Source organism: Gopherus flavomarginatus, chromosome 5, assembly GCF_025201925.1.
Source record: "Gopherus flavomarginatus isolate rGopFla2 chromosome 5, rGopFla2.mat.asm, whole genome shotgun sequence".
Classification (NCBI taxonomy): Eukaryota; Metazoa; Chordata; order Testudines; family Testudinidae; genus Gopherus; species Gopherus flavomarginatus.
Window position 1 is genome coordinate 131,204,590 of NC_066621.1, and position 14,966 is coordinate 131,219,555.

Here is a 14,966-nt window from a genome sequence, read left to right on the forward strand (position 1 = left end):
TTTTGAACACTGTGTTCTACTTTAGTTAAAACATGGGTCTCAGGCTTTATTGAAACATTATTTGGTTCTGTGAATAGTCAAGGTCAAACTGAGTTAGCCTGAATGTTCTTTAGAACTGGTTCCCCCAAACATTGTTCTTGACCCCAGTGTAGACGGTTTTATAGTTTGCCCTCTTAATAATAATTAATACTTAATTTATTATTATTATTATTTATTTTATTTATTATTATTACCAAAGGCCACAGTCATGTTTAGGCCTCATTCTGCTGGGGGCTGTATAAAGATAGGTAAAGAGACAATCCCTGGCCCAGAAGCCATACAGTCCAAAAGATACAAATGGATGAGTGGGAATGGTGATATTACATGACAGGTATTTGGAGCTCATACAACAGTTAATAACAGTTAATAATTCCCACAGTGTCTGTAACGGACTTTTTGTTAACAGAGGTGCTGACGTACCTGGCTTCCTGTTAAGATACCCATTGAGATCCTGTCTTTTTCCATCCTCCAATGGACTAAGACAAAATAATAATTTCAGTTGTCTTTGTAGGATTATTTTTACATGATTTTATTGTAAAAATTACAAATCAATCAGTAACTTAAAGTGAAAAATATTTGGGAGCATTTAATATGTAACTATGCTGCAGATGTCCACCTTTTGCCCCTTTGCTTCTTGGCTTTCCAAACGTAACCATAAGGTGTTTAGGGGATTTGATTATCTGCTCTTGGAACTCTAATTACTGTAAAAATCCAAGGGCTTCAATGTCTCATGTGCCCAGATCATCAATGACTCTATTAAAGCTAATTGAAGTGTACTGGAAGGGCTGAAAGTAACTTAAGGGACTTATCAGTATGCAGGGCTGGGGTCCTGAGCGTGGGGGAGGGCTCAGGTGGAAGGGGTTGGGCCTTTAAATCCTTGGGCCCTTTAAATTGCTGCCGCTACTCTGGGGCTCTGGTGGCAATTTAAAGGCAGTGGTGGCAGTAGTGGGAAAGTGGTGGCAGCTGGGAACCCTGGGCCCTTTAAATCACCGCTGGAGCCCCATGGTAGCTGTAGCTGCGGCGGCGGTGGCCCTGGCACCCAGGGCCAGCTTTATGATCTGTGGGGCCCAATTGGAATGCTTGGCGGTGGTCCGGGGGCTTCGGTGGCACTTCGGCAGCAGGGGGTCTGCTACGGGTCTTCTGCTGTACCGAAGGACCCCCTGCTGCTGAAATGCCGCCGAAGACTGTCGGAGCGGACCCCCCACCACTGAAATGCCTCCGAAGACTGTTGGAGCATACCCTCCACCGCTGAAATGGTGCCGAAGACCCGCGGAGTGGGGTCCCCTTAGGCGCAGGGCCCCCTTCAGCGCGGGACCCGATTCCAGGGATCAGGGGAATTGGCGTAAAGCCAGCCCTGCTGGCACCCATGTAAAGACTTGTTGACTTCAGTGGGACTCGGGGTCTGCCTGTATGAGAGACTTTTCAGGATTGCAGTAAATATGCAGTGGAATGAATCCTAACGTGGTCGATTACATTTGTAAAGCTATCACTGCTGTCCGGACAAATGTCGCCAACCTCAGTGATACAGCAATGTGGAAGATCAAGAGGGCTCGTTTTGCACGTAATCGTCAGAAGAGCGTGCGTTCGCTGAGGGACAGCGTGAAGGGACCTGGGGAATCAAAGAGAGCACTCTCCCTTCCAGAAACCTTCACCACCAAAATCCGTTGAGTATCCATTTATATTTTTGTGATAAGCCTGCATCTTCTCCCTTAAGATTGCATCCTGTTGCTGAGTACATAATGGAACTTTCACTATTCATCCAGTGGGGACAGTTTAGCATAGCTGGGTTACAGACTGACTCAAACATTATTCTGGTAGTTACAAGTCAGTGAATTTTGCAAATAACATGGACCACATTCCAGTTTTGTGTTATACTTGTTTTATTGATAGAATGAAATGCCCTGAAACAAATTTGTAGATAGGTTTTAACCTGCATAAGGTGGCTAATGTATTGGCTACTTGGACAAGAACTAGAGGAGCTTTTGGAAAGTGATTGTTGTTTCTGATTATTATTAATGAATATGTTTTTGTCAATTTATACAACACTATACATGTGCTTGGCACTTTTCAAACAACAAGAAATTCTTTGCTGCAGCCATTCCATATTTTCATATTTCCTTTAGCAGTATAATAATGTGCATACAAAACATTTTTATAACCATCTTACATACGAGGAAATTGATTCTCAAAATCCTTTGGGCTGCATGTGCTGCAAAAATCTCAATGGCTAGAATATTGTTAATGTTCTATAGGAAAAACGATAATTAAATCTATTTTTCATTTTTAGGGGATTTTACAAATATTGATTAGTCCTGTACTTAAAAGATACTTCAGCAACACTTAATACCCTCAACTCGTATAATATACTTGTTAAAATTAGCCTGAGTCATTGGTGCTAATGAACTGCTAAGATTAATTAGAACTTTTCCCTCTAAAATTAGCAGAGAACAAAATTAAACCCAAAATTATTTTGCTTATAGTTTTCTGTGAATCTTATGTAACTTTTATTGATTAATTCTGGATCCTGCACAAGTCCTTCTTGTTTAATAACTCTCGGACCAGAAAAACTGAGTAATAAAGGAAACTAGAGTTAAGGGATACAGAGTATAAAATCACAACTCCACAAAAATAAATCTTCTAAAATGTTACGTTCACTGCATGATAACAATTAATACATGCACTTGAGAATTCTCTTGGATCAAACTTAGCTTAATGCTGAGCATATGTTGAAGTTTAAGTTTTCTCTATTGCTTATTTAAACAGAGTTATTCTTGGTTTTTAGCTGTGAGGTTGACGAGGCATGAGCAGTCTGCTCCTGCACTTGGTGGAACACCAGAGCAAACGCCAGGTGGGTACTTCCTCTGTTGAAGAGAAGGGTGTATAGTGGATACAGGAAGAAGGGAGGGAATGCAATCTCTTTTATCGGATCATGATATAATTTGCATTAGGCACTAGCTTATCAAAAAGGTTCATTCTTAAAAAGTTGAGTGCCAGAAGAAGGGATTATTTTGTCCTGCAAGTTGTTGTAAGTTATACGCTCTTAGTTTGTCAGTCTGTCTCCACTTCTAGTCTTATGTCTTATACTACTGTAAACTCCTTTGGGCAGGGACTGTTCTTTTGTTCTGGGTTTGTACAGCACCTAGCACAATGGAGTCCTGTTCAATGACTGGGGCTCCTAAGTGTCACTGCACAATAAATAATAATAATAATATTATTTGCTGGTCTGTGTAAATCGGTGTGCAGACTCACCGTTAGGGGACAGAAAAATAAAGTCCCAACTACAGGGTCTCTTCATGTCCCTTTCTTCAGGTCTAGCTTTATTTGCTAAAATATAAGCTCAAAACTAGAACAAATCAATTCAAACTACTGGGTGATAAGCTGCAAGGCCTTCCCAGTTTCAGTGACCTGGAAAGGGCAGGAGCACAATCTTGCTTGATGCTAGCTTCCTTTGAACCAGCACCCCCTTCCTGTCATAGCCTCGTGCAGATCAATCATGTGGCAGGCAGAGACGTATGTCTACACTACCCGCCAGATCGGGAGGTAGTGATCAATCTATTGGGGATCGATGTATTGCATCTTGTCTAGACGCGATACATCGATCCCTGAACGCACTCCTCATTGACTCCAGAACTCCACCAGGGTGAGAGGCGGAAGCAGAGTCAATGGGGGAGCAGCCATCGATCCCGCATCGTGATAACACAAAGGGAGGAGAGGGATAGCTCTGTGGTTTGAGCATTGGCCTGCTAAACCCAGGGTTGTGAGTTCAATCTTTGAGGGGGCCATTTGGGGATTGGTCCTGCTTTGAGTAGGGGGTTGGATTAGATGATCTCCTGAGGTCCCTTCCAACCCTAATAATCTATGATTCTATCAATCTAAGATATGTCTATGCTATTCTCTTAGCTGAAGTTGTGTATCTTAGATCAATTCCCCCTCCCCCCCCGTGTAGACCAGTCTTTACATGCCAGAATGCCTTTACACTTTGTCACAATCTGATAAAAGGTGTGATACACAGGAGTGTTGGAAGTGACTATTCTTTATTCCCAGGCCCCAGTCACCTGGCAGAGATCAGGGTTACCAAGGTCAATTCCCTTGTCATATGGGAAGTGTCAGCCTCACATTACCTAACTTACAGTGTTGCCAACTCTCATGATTGTGTCATGAGTCTTGTGATAGTTGATCTTATTCTTAAAGACTCAGCTCCTGGATTCAGGTGATTGTGCGAATCTCAGCTGTTGTTTTAAAAAAAAATCTCCTGATGGTGAAGAAAAGCCTGAAATCATGACCTGAATACATCCCAAAGGCTTGGAAACCTGCAGGCAAAAAGAGCCCAATGTTTATTATAAAAATCTCATGATTTTTGGAGGGCTGACTCATGAATACGTGCGATTAGTGATACTGAACTTGACTGATTTTTCCAAAGAACCAATACGGATCCAAATACTTTCTGCACATCTGCTATCAAAAAACACTCCTCTTTCTTACACTGAGAAAAGTAAAGATTTGATCCTCATCCCCGTCCACTCCATCATTTTAGGTTTAAACCTGTAATCCCAACTCAGTCAAAACTCCTGTTGAAATCAGTGGAGGTTCTGTGGGAATCAAGGACACAGCATCAGGCCCTTATTAATTTTTAACTCTGTTCAGCATTCCAAACCACTTTGTCACAGAAGGCAGGAATTCCACTGATTGGTGTGTACCGAAAGACAAAGAGGTCACGTTTAGTATGAGGCACAGTCTAATCATGGTTTGGTGTTTTATGGTATATGTTGATAGGTCATGAGGTAATCTGAAGGTGAAAGGGACTCAGATTAGAATAATAGAATCATAGAACTGGAAGGGATCTCAAGAGGTCATCTAGTTCAGGCCCTTGCACTCAAGGCAGGACTAAGTATTATTTTGACCATCCCTGACACATGTTTGTCCAACCTGCTCTTAAAAATCCCCAATGATGGAGATTCCACAACCTACCTAGGCAATTTATTCCAGTGCTTCACCACTCTGACAGTTAGGAAGTTTTTCCTAATGTCCTACCTAAATCTCCCTTACTGCAATTTAAGCCCACTGCTTCTTGTCTTATCCTCAGAGGTTAAGAAGAACATTTTTTCTCCCTCCTCCTTGTAACAACCTTTTATGTACTTGAAAACTGTTATCATATCCCCTCTCAGTCTTCTCTTCTCCAGACTAAACAAACCCAGTTTTTTCAATCTTCCCTCATACGTCATGTTTTCTAGACCTTTAATCATTTTTGTTGCTCTTCTCTGGACTTTCTCCAATGTGTCCATGTCATGAACAGACTAGTAAGAGTTAATAGAACAGAAGTTCTTCATATCTCTTTTGCCTGGAAAGGGTTAACAAGTCCAGTGAGCCTGGCTGTCACCTGACCAGAGGACCAGTCAGGGGACAGGATACTTTAAAATCTTGAGGAAGGGAAGTTTTTGTGTGTGCTGTTAGTTTTTGGTTGTTGTTCACTCTGGGGGCTCAGAGGGACCAGACGTGCAACCAGTCTCTCCGATACAGGCTCTTATAAGTTCAAAATAGTAACTATTAGGTAGATAAGGCGAGCTAGGCTTATGTTTGTTTTCTTTATTTGCAAATGTGTATTTGGCTGGGAGGAGTTCAAATTTGTATTTTGCTGAAAGGATTTTAATTTGTACTTGTATACTTAGGCTGGGAGGGTATTCCCAGTGTCTATAGCTGAAAGACTCTGTACCTATTCCATTTTAAATTTATAAAGATAACTTTTACTGTTTTTCTCTCTTTAATTAAAAGTTTCTTGTTTAAGAACCTGATTGTTTTTTTATTCGGGTGAGACCCCAGGGGACTGGGTCTGGATCCATCAGGGAATTGGTGGGGAGAAAGGAGGGAAGGGGGAGAGAGAGGTTAATTTTCTCTCTCTGTTAGGATTACTTTCTCTCTCAGAGAGAGTCTGGGAGGGGGAGAGAGAAGGAGGAGGGAAGGTGGATTTTCCTCTCTGTTTCAAGATTCAAGGAGTTTGAATCACAGTGATCTTCCAGGGGAAGCCTGGGAGAGGCAACGGTGAGGGAAAGGGTTTACTTTCCTTGTGTTAAGATCCAGAGGGTCTGGGTCTTGGGGGTCCCTGGGCAAGGTTTTGGGGGGGACCAGAGTGTACCAGGCACTGGAATTCCTGGTTGGTGGCCGCGCTACAGGTTCTAAGCTGGTAATTAAGCTTAGAGGAATTCATGCTGGTACCCCATCTTTTGGGTGCTAAGGTTCAGAGTGGGGAATTATACCATGACAGTCCATCTTTCCTGAAATGTGGCTCCCAGAACTGGACACAGTACTCTGGTTGAGGCCTAATCAGAGCGGAGTAGAGCGGAAGAATTACTTCTTATGTCTTGCTTACAACACTCCTGCTAATACATCCCAGAATGATGTTCACTTTTTTTTGCAACAGTGTTACACTGTTAATTCATATTTAGTTTGTGATCCACTATGACCCTCAAATCCCTTTCTGCAGTACTCCTTCCTAGGCCATCATTTCCCATTTTGTATGTGTGCAAGAAATTTAGTCTCCAAATCTGACATACCTTAGAACTGTTACATACTGGTGGGTAATATCGAAATATCTGTATATTGAATAAGATCCGTTGACTCTTACACATTTAAAACAAATAACAGACCAAATACCACTCAAATCCCCCAATAATCATTGTTTATGAATTACCGTATAATAGTGGCTAAAGAAGCACACATCTAGCCAGTAGGAGGAGGACAATGTAACTGACATATGGCAGGGCTGATCCTCAGTGGAGCTATGATAATTTACGGCAGCTGAGGACCTGCCACCCTGGAGTAGTTTACAGGGGCATCATAATGGATGCTGATAACAGAGAGAAGTACCAGATATGAGATTTTGCATGCTTGTGAGAGCATAATACTAACTCTGGAGAGTGAAAGCTCAGAAAAAGTCCTTGGAAGTATCCATTAACTCATGCCACTACTGTATACCCATTGCAAGACTGAATATTTCCTTATCTTCAAGTTTCTGAAAGACACAGCTCAGTGAGGAAAAGTAAAAAGAATAATTTTATCAGATTAATTACTCATTTAATTGTATATGGACATTTTGGGATAGATTTAGATCCACATTAATGACTCATTCAGTTCCATAGTTAAATGTTTTTATGTTCAGGAAAAGTCACATAGAATTTAATAGAGATGAAACCAGTAGGGGGCTAAAGAAAAAACTGTAAAATCTTCTGAATGAGACTGATGTCCTTTTTATAGAAAGTATTCAGTAGAATTTAATAGAGAATTGTATCTCTGCTGTGGAATTGTTTGGAAAGGTTATCACTCTCAATTGAATTCTAAAGGACCAAAAGAAGTCAAGGATGAGAGAGACATAATATGGGTGAGGTAATATCTTTTATTGGACCAACTTCTGTTGGTGCGAGAGACAAACTTTTGAGCTCCCCAGTGCTCTTCCTCAGGTCTGGGGCCAAATTTGAGCAAGAGTGGTGCTGAGACCCTGTGTGTCAGGTCACAACGCTTGGAGCCTGGAACTGGGCCCAGCCTGCAGGACACAGGAGCTGCCACTGCCTGACTTGAGTGCAGGGTGGGTTCACTCTCAATCCCCAGCCCCAGTTCCATGGGACACAGGAGCCATTGCTGCAGCCCTAATTCATATCTGAAAAAAAGAATGGGAATTTGAATTATGCAGCAAGTACTTTATTTTAATTAATATTTAAACAGATTGTGTTGGAATTACAGTACATTGCATTCTCTACCAACACTTCTGCTTTATACTTTCACATATTGTTGTTTGTAAAAAGACCCTCATACTTAGAGATGCTGGGCAGCTGCAGCTCCTATTGACTTCACCTGGAGTTGTAGGTACTCAGTACTTCTGATACTTCATCTCTAGTATGAAGGTTCTCAGTAATAAAGACGTACTTATATAGATGATAAAATGAGGATGATATTTCATAGGCCAGATAAAGGGGCTCTGACAGGTTAAAACAGGGGTGCTGGAACAGTTTGTATATGGGGGTGCCGAGAGCCATTGAACCAAACTAAACCTGTATATGATGAAAATCACTCAAGCCAGGAGGTGCAGCGGAAACCCCTGCACACCTAAGTCTAGCACCTATGCATAGGCCCCGACTTTCTAATATGCAGGGGGGTGCTCCCCCCGGCTCTGCCTCAGGCCCCGCCCCCACTCCACCCCTTCCCACAAAGCCCTACCCCTCCCCGACTTTTCCCGCCCCTTCCCATGGTGTGCCTTGCTTTTGCTTCTTCCCCCTCCCCCAGTGCCTCCTGCACGCCACGGAACAGCTGATCACGATGGGTGGGAGGTGATGGGGGAGGCACTGATTGATGGGGCTGCCGGCAGGTGGGATGCATTGGGAGAGGGGAAGGAACAGGTGTTGATAGGGAGGCTGCAGTGGGTGCCTAGCACCCACCATTTTTTCCCATGGTACTCCAGCCCTAGAGGGAGTCGCCACGCTATGAATTAGAAATCATAAGGGTTAAAAATATTCCTTACTTAAAAATGTTACTGAAAAGGTTTTAGATTATGAAAATGGAAAGAATGTTATAAATCTAATTTACTATTTGTTTTTTTTGCTGCTTGTTTCCTTTTTGCATTCATTCAGAATGAGCAATGATGCTTAGTTAGTCAATTTCCCTCTTGTTCAGTTTGTCCTGCATTACTGTTTGGGTTGCATGCACTGCAGGGAAATGATCAAATCCAACTTCTTTCACTGGAAAATAATCATGAGAATATTTGTACTAAATATTTAATGTTTGTAAAACAATCTATATGATATGATATGATACTATCCTATACTACCGTATAAGCAACAATTTGGCTTAGTCTATCAGACAGCATACCTTTAACACACTCTGTGTAGATTTTCGGGATTTACTTAGCAGCATTAGATGATAGTTAGGATCTCTGTGTTCCTTTGGAAGCTGTGGCTTTCCTGGATAAGCCTAAAATGGCACAATCTAATCAGGTAAATCCACTATTCTTCTGTGTCTGGAGAGAAGTATGCATTATGCACATTAGAAGGTAAATCCTTCATTATCTATTTGATCAAATGCAGGATCTCCCTCTCTCATGTCCTCTAAAGCAATGGTAGGCAACTTGCGGCCTGTCAGGGTATCCGCTGGCGGGCCGCGAGACAATTTGTTTACATTGACCATCCACAGGCACAGCTGCCTGCAGCTCCCAGTGACCAGAGTTTGCCATTCCCAACCAATGGGAGCTGTGGGAAGTGGTGGGGCCTGCAGGGACATGTTCCCAGCTACTGGGAGCTGCGAGCGGCTGTGACTGTGGACAGTCAATGTAAATAAACTGTCTCGCGGCCTGCCAGTGGACTATCCTGACGGACCGTGTGTGGCCTGTGGGCCGCAGGTTGCCAATCACTGCTCTAAAATTTTATTGGGATTACCCTTAGCTGGAGTGAATTGTGTTCCATTGAAGTCAATGGAGCTATGAAGAATTACACCAACTGAGGCTCTAACCTATAAAATATTATTCTTCTTTTGCTCACAGTAGTGTAAACCAGGAGTAAGGTCACAGAACGTGGTGGAGTTACACTGTTGTGAAAGGAAATCAGAATCAGTCCCATACAGTATGACTGTTCATGAGGATGTTTGAAGAACTGAAAAGCTTTTGATTTCAACAAAAATATGGAGTTAATTTCATATACCTAAAGTACCCAAAGGCGAGAGTAGATTACTGCCCTCAGAAATGCATGCACAATTCCTACTGACTTCACATGTGCAGATAGAGTCAGAAGTGAGACAAGTCTCTTGGATAGATGTCTCTGGCCTGATTCTTTATTGCCTTGCATTGCAGTCATTCTCATCAGTGTCTTTCTTGTGTTGATAGGACAACCATCCCCAGAGAATGACAATACAATAAAGGACCTGCTTCCAGAGGATGCTGGGATTGATCATCAGACCGTCCACCAGCTGATTACTGTGCTAATGAAGTTTATGGCAAAGGATGAGAGTAGTGCTGAGTCAGATATCAGCAGTGCTAAAGCCTTCAACACAGTGAAGCGCCATCTGTACGTCTTGCTTGGCTATGATCAACAGGAAGGATGCTTCATGATTGCGCCTCAGAAAATGCGCATTTCAACTTGTTTTAATGCATTTATTGCTGGAATAGCACAAGTAGGTGTGATTTATTCTCACTGGACATATGTGATCCATTGAGCTGGCACCAAAATACCTCACCCAGCCAGCTACCGTTGTCTGGGGTTCCTGAAATGTCCTGCAAGGCAGTCGTCTTTACAGTATTAAAAATGCTGGTTGAGTGTTCAGTAAACAAAGGTAATACCTTTAGATATACGCTCTCATTGTAATAAGTGGATGAATTTGAGAGCGAGAAGGGCTGTGTTGCTTGTTCACCCTTCAAAAGCTCAGTCCAGACATATGAAGTACTTTCCTAGTGCTCAGGGCCAGCTCTACAATTTTCACTGCCCCAAGCAGTGCGCTGAATTGCCGCCACAGGCGGCGGGGTCAGTCCGTGTGCCCTTAGGGTGGCAGGCACGTTTCCATGGCGGCGGCAATTCGGCGGCAGCTTGTATGTTTAGCTGTGCCGCTGTGGACAGCTAAATATAGAAGCTGCTGCCGAATTGCTGCCCCCGCGGAAACGCACATGCTACTCTAAGGGCACATGGGCTGCCCCCGCCGTCCGCAGCGGCAATTCAGCGCGCTGCTGGGGGCAAAACAACAGGGACTGCCGCCCCTTGAAGATTGCCACCCCAAGCACCAGCTTGGAATGCTTTTGCCTGGAGCCGGCCCTGCTAGTGCTATTGCTTTGGAGAAGGAAGGAAAGTGGGTAAAGACAGAGATTGCAAGTTAGAATTGATGGGTTCTGTGCCCATTTGCACCATAGACTTGCTATATAACCCCGAGCAGGTTAGTTTTCCTCTCTGTGCATTACTTTCTTCGTCTGTAAAATGGGGTCCACAATAATTCCCTATCTTGCAAGGGCTTAATTAACTCGTATTAGTAAAGTGATACTTGGCTGAAAGGTGCTACATGGTTGCAGAGTATCATTATTGTTTTTTATGACAAAGTCTTTTCATTGCTGCAATGTTTCCCCATAGCTCCTTATTAAAACACCCTCGTACGTGAACTTTAAGGGAGAAAAATGGTCACTAGTTCAAATAACCGTAAAACATTAAAAATGCCCAATAAAGATGCAAGAATATCACTTTTTTTCATCTGCTTTTTTTGTCATACACATTGGAGGAAGCACCCATTTTTTTCAAAGCAGAGTGCGATGGATGAATCTGCAGAAATTCACATGCAGCCCCAGGCAAAACATGCAGACATTTGTACATGCAGATCAGGTACATATATGTGCATGTGGGCAGCTAGATCAGGATGCATTTGTACAAACTGCATGCCAGACCTGTCAAGATGCAATCACAGTGTATTGCTCCTGATTTACCTCTCATTTACTGTGGATATATAGTGGTGTATATGAAAGGAGGTTCAGGCCAATTGTGTTGTGTTTAGCTTGAAGGCTCAGAAGGTGGAAGTTAGACTGTAGAGCCATAACCTAAATTTTCCAAAGTAACTAATAATTGGCCTTGCCTCAGTTTTTTGGGTGCCCAACTTGAGACACCTTTGAAAGGCTTGATTTTCAGAAGTGCTGAACACCCTCTCTCTAAAAATCTGGTCTCTTTTTAAGGTGTCTCAGGTTGGGCTCACAAAAGCACTAATCACTTTTGAACATTTAGATCCGGGGGTGGAATCCACTGAAGTTAATGGGAACTTTGCCATTTACTTTAATGGGGCCAGGATTTTACTCCGTGTCTTTAGTGTGAAAATATTAATTTGGAATTTGTTTTGATTTTTTTTTTTTTTACTTGTGATAAAAGGGAGCATTCTGTAGTGTAGGGAATCTCCTTGGCTATTAGAGTCACACTCTTTATTGTAGCACTGGAATTTGCTCACTAGAAGAGGGAACTTTTGTAAAATACAACATTAACATAATGCAAAATGTATAAATATTTACTTGCTATCGCCAGTTCTGCAAATGCTGGAACTGGATGAATGTGCTGGTTTATTAGCTTTAACTTCCACGAGCTTAAACCTAGAAATTTTAGCTCAAGGAAACATTGTTTCCAAAGATTATTGTTAATATTCAGCTCCTTACACCCTAATATTGCTGCTCTGCTGTTTGTTTGTAAGATAGAGATCTTTTATTCCTAGCAGCAAACCCTGAGATAAGAGTGTGCAAGGTAAAATCATTTAGATGTTTTCCCACCAGGTGGTGGTGTTGGACAGTTCTATTTGGAGGAAAGAATATAGCACAGATGGGCCTTGATAATACTTGGTAAAATTGTGCTTTAAGTCCTATGGTTGAGCTATAGTCAGGATATATAATTTTAGACTTCCCAAATCTTAATATAACGTGTAGAAAAGTGCCATTGGCTCCAGGGCCTGTCTGCATTACAAAACGTACTGCATTGAGACACCTTGTTATAACACAGTTTGGTCTTGTGAATGATTTGGTCAAAACCTAGTATAATCATGTTACAGAACCATGTTATAGCCTTGTTGCAATCAGATGTCAGGCTCTAGAATCATCTACAGAGATACACTATATATTCATCTGACAGTTTATGTATATTGGTAGACAGACAAGATGGGTCTCATTAGCTTGACTCAAGGAATGTTAAATGCTAAAGTAAGAGAGAGATGGAGACAGGAATAGGAAACTCTGCATAGAAAAGCCTAGTCAATCCACTTGTGCAGGAGCTTGGGTGCTAAATCTTGTGTTTGTATATACAGTCTTGTCTTAGGGCTTTGCTACTTTAATCAAAAAATGAATGCAAACCCCAGCAGTGAGTAAATTTGGAAAATAGAGTGTGTGTGTGTGTGTGTGTGTGTGTGTGTGTGTGTGTGTGTTCACACGCGGGTAGGGCTGAGAGTGAGGTGATTAGTCCACCCATTTATATGTGAGGTATTGCTAAACCAAAGTATTTAAAAATCGTAAGTCAGGCCCACAAATTATATTAGATATAATATAATATATATCTATATATATAATAGAACCTTTAGAGCTGACATTTTCAAGCTTTTCTCTGCAGTAATGAAAGCTAGAAACTTACTTTCTCAAAGAGATATGAAAGTCTTGGCTGATCACATGACTCCAAGACCTAGGGATTGAAGAAAAACACCTAAAATCAAAAGACTCATGATAAGATCATGAGAGTTGGCAAATGTAGCTGGTTAACTAACATGGGTATAAGTTTGTTTGGTCCTGTTTGTGCATTCATGATCAAACTGTGTTATAACACACAAGTGTCCGAGCATGATATATTTTGTAATATGGAGAGGCCCTGTGCACACTACAGTTCAGACTGTGCTAGACAGAGCTGTTTTTAAATACACCTCCTGCTAACACACTTTCCCCATCTAGCTAAATAGGGTCTCATTACAGGATGAACCATTTTACTTGATTTTACGTCACTGAGCATTTTTGTTTGGAAAGTGGTTTATAAGATAGTTAGGCCTTGGAGAAAATTTTCAAAAGTGCGTAAGTGATTTAGGAGCGTACATGCTTTTTTCAAAAGTGATTCAGGCAGTTAGGAGCGCATTAACTTTCAATGCTATAAATGTAAAGTTCTATAGATTGAACAATGTATTAAGAGTAAAATGTGCTTGCATCCTTCAGTACTAGGATGGTATTTAAGCAAGAGATGGGCAACATTCAGTTGTTTATAGTTCAACCCATTTGCCTGGCTAACTGATCCCCCCCCCCAATTTTTTTTTTGCATTGCCTCACAATGTAATATGACATAAAGGCCCAGTTTTTGCCTTAATTTGCTCTTGTGCAAACCTGTTGATAAAAATTATTGTAACTGAAGGCGGAATTTGATCCGCTGAGCTACATTTTATAAACAAGTCTGCACTCGGTTGCAAACTGGGCATTTGTGTGAGTAAACACACGTATTGAGGCACATCCTCAGTTTCTACACACGAAAAAGGTATTTAGAAACCACAGCAGACATTGATATGTATATTGTCTCTGCAACTTAATTGGGGAGGTTTGAAAATGTTGCCAATAGTCTGTTTTGAAATGATAAATAACCTAGTGGCAGTGTTGTAGTAAATGACTCATCATGCTGATACCATGCAAAGAGCTAACAAAATAGCAAACTTCCTGAAAGCTTTCTAGGGGATTGTGGAAACTTCGTGCAGGCCCTTATTTCCCTTCACCTTCCCAGTATTTAAGCTGCTGTTGTAGTATGACAATTGCTAACACAAATGGAGCTGGTTTTCTTGTCGGTGCACTAAAATCTAAATGAATATTCATTTCAGGTGATGGACTATAACATTAACCTGGGAAAACATCTCCTTCCATTAGTGGTTCAGGTGCTGAAGTATTGCACTTGTCCTCAACTAAGACATTACTTCCAGCAGCCTCCCCGCTGCTCCCTCTGGTCCATCAAACCTCACATTCGGCAGATGTGGTTAAAGGCGTTACTTGTCATCCTTTACAAGGTTTGTTGTTTTGAAGGGGTTCTGTTATCTTAACATTCACATGTCACTCTACCTTTTGTTTCAAGCGGTGCCTAAGCCTACTGAAACCAGAAGAGATTAGACAGAAACATTTTTCTCTCTTCTTTCAGTTTGTTTACTTTGGGTATTTACTTTCAATTTGTGTAAATTAGTTTCACTGTTCACCCTATATAGTCAACGAGCTAGTCAGTTTCCCCCATTGTTGATGTGGATCTTTCACCTAACAGCTTGAGCAAGAAAAATGTTTTTCAATACAGGAAAATGAGTTGTAAAACCACAAAACTGGCAGGTGGACTCAGATTTAATATCTGATGTTACTTAAATTTATTACATTTTAAGTTAATAGTGTCAATTTAACAACTGGCATTTTTAATTCACATAATGTTTTTATGTGAGTTGTAAAGAACATA

At 41.6% G+C, this 14,966-nt stretch overlaps 1 protein-coding gene across 7 annotated transcripts in view; it reads left to right on the top strand.

The window, feature by feature from the left end:
• Window positions 1-14,966, top strand: part of UNC79 (unc-79 homolog, NALCN channel complex subunit) — a 151,714-nt gene that overhangs the window by 66,219 nt on the left and 70,529 nt on the right. For all 7 annotated transcript variants that reach the window (XM_050953167.1, XM_050953166.1, XM_050953161.1 and 4 more), the window contains 4 exons: window positions 1,523-1,702; window positions 2,822-2,887; window positions 9,899-10,185; window positions 14,356-14,538. In XM_050953167.1, the coding sequence (XP_050809124.1) occupies window positions 1,523-1,702; window positions 2,822-2,887; window positions 9,899-10,185; window positions 14,356-14,538 (716 nt within the window). The remainder of the gene's footprint in view (window positions 1-1,522; window positions 1,703-2,821; window positions 2,888-9,898; window positions 10,186-14,355; window positions 14,539-14,966) is intronic.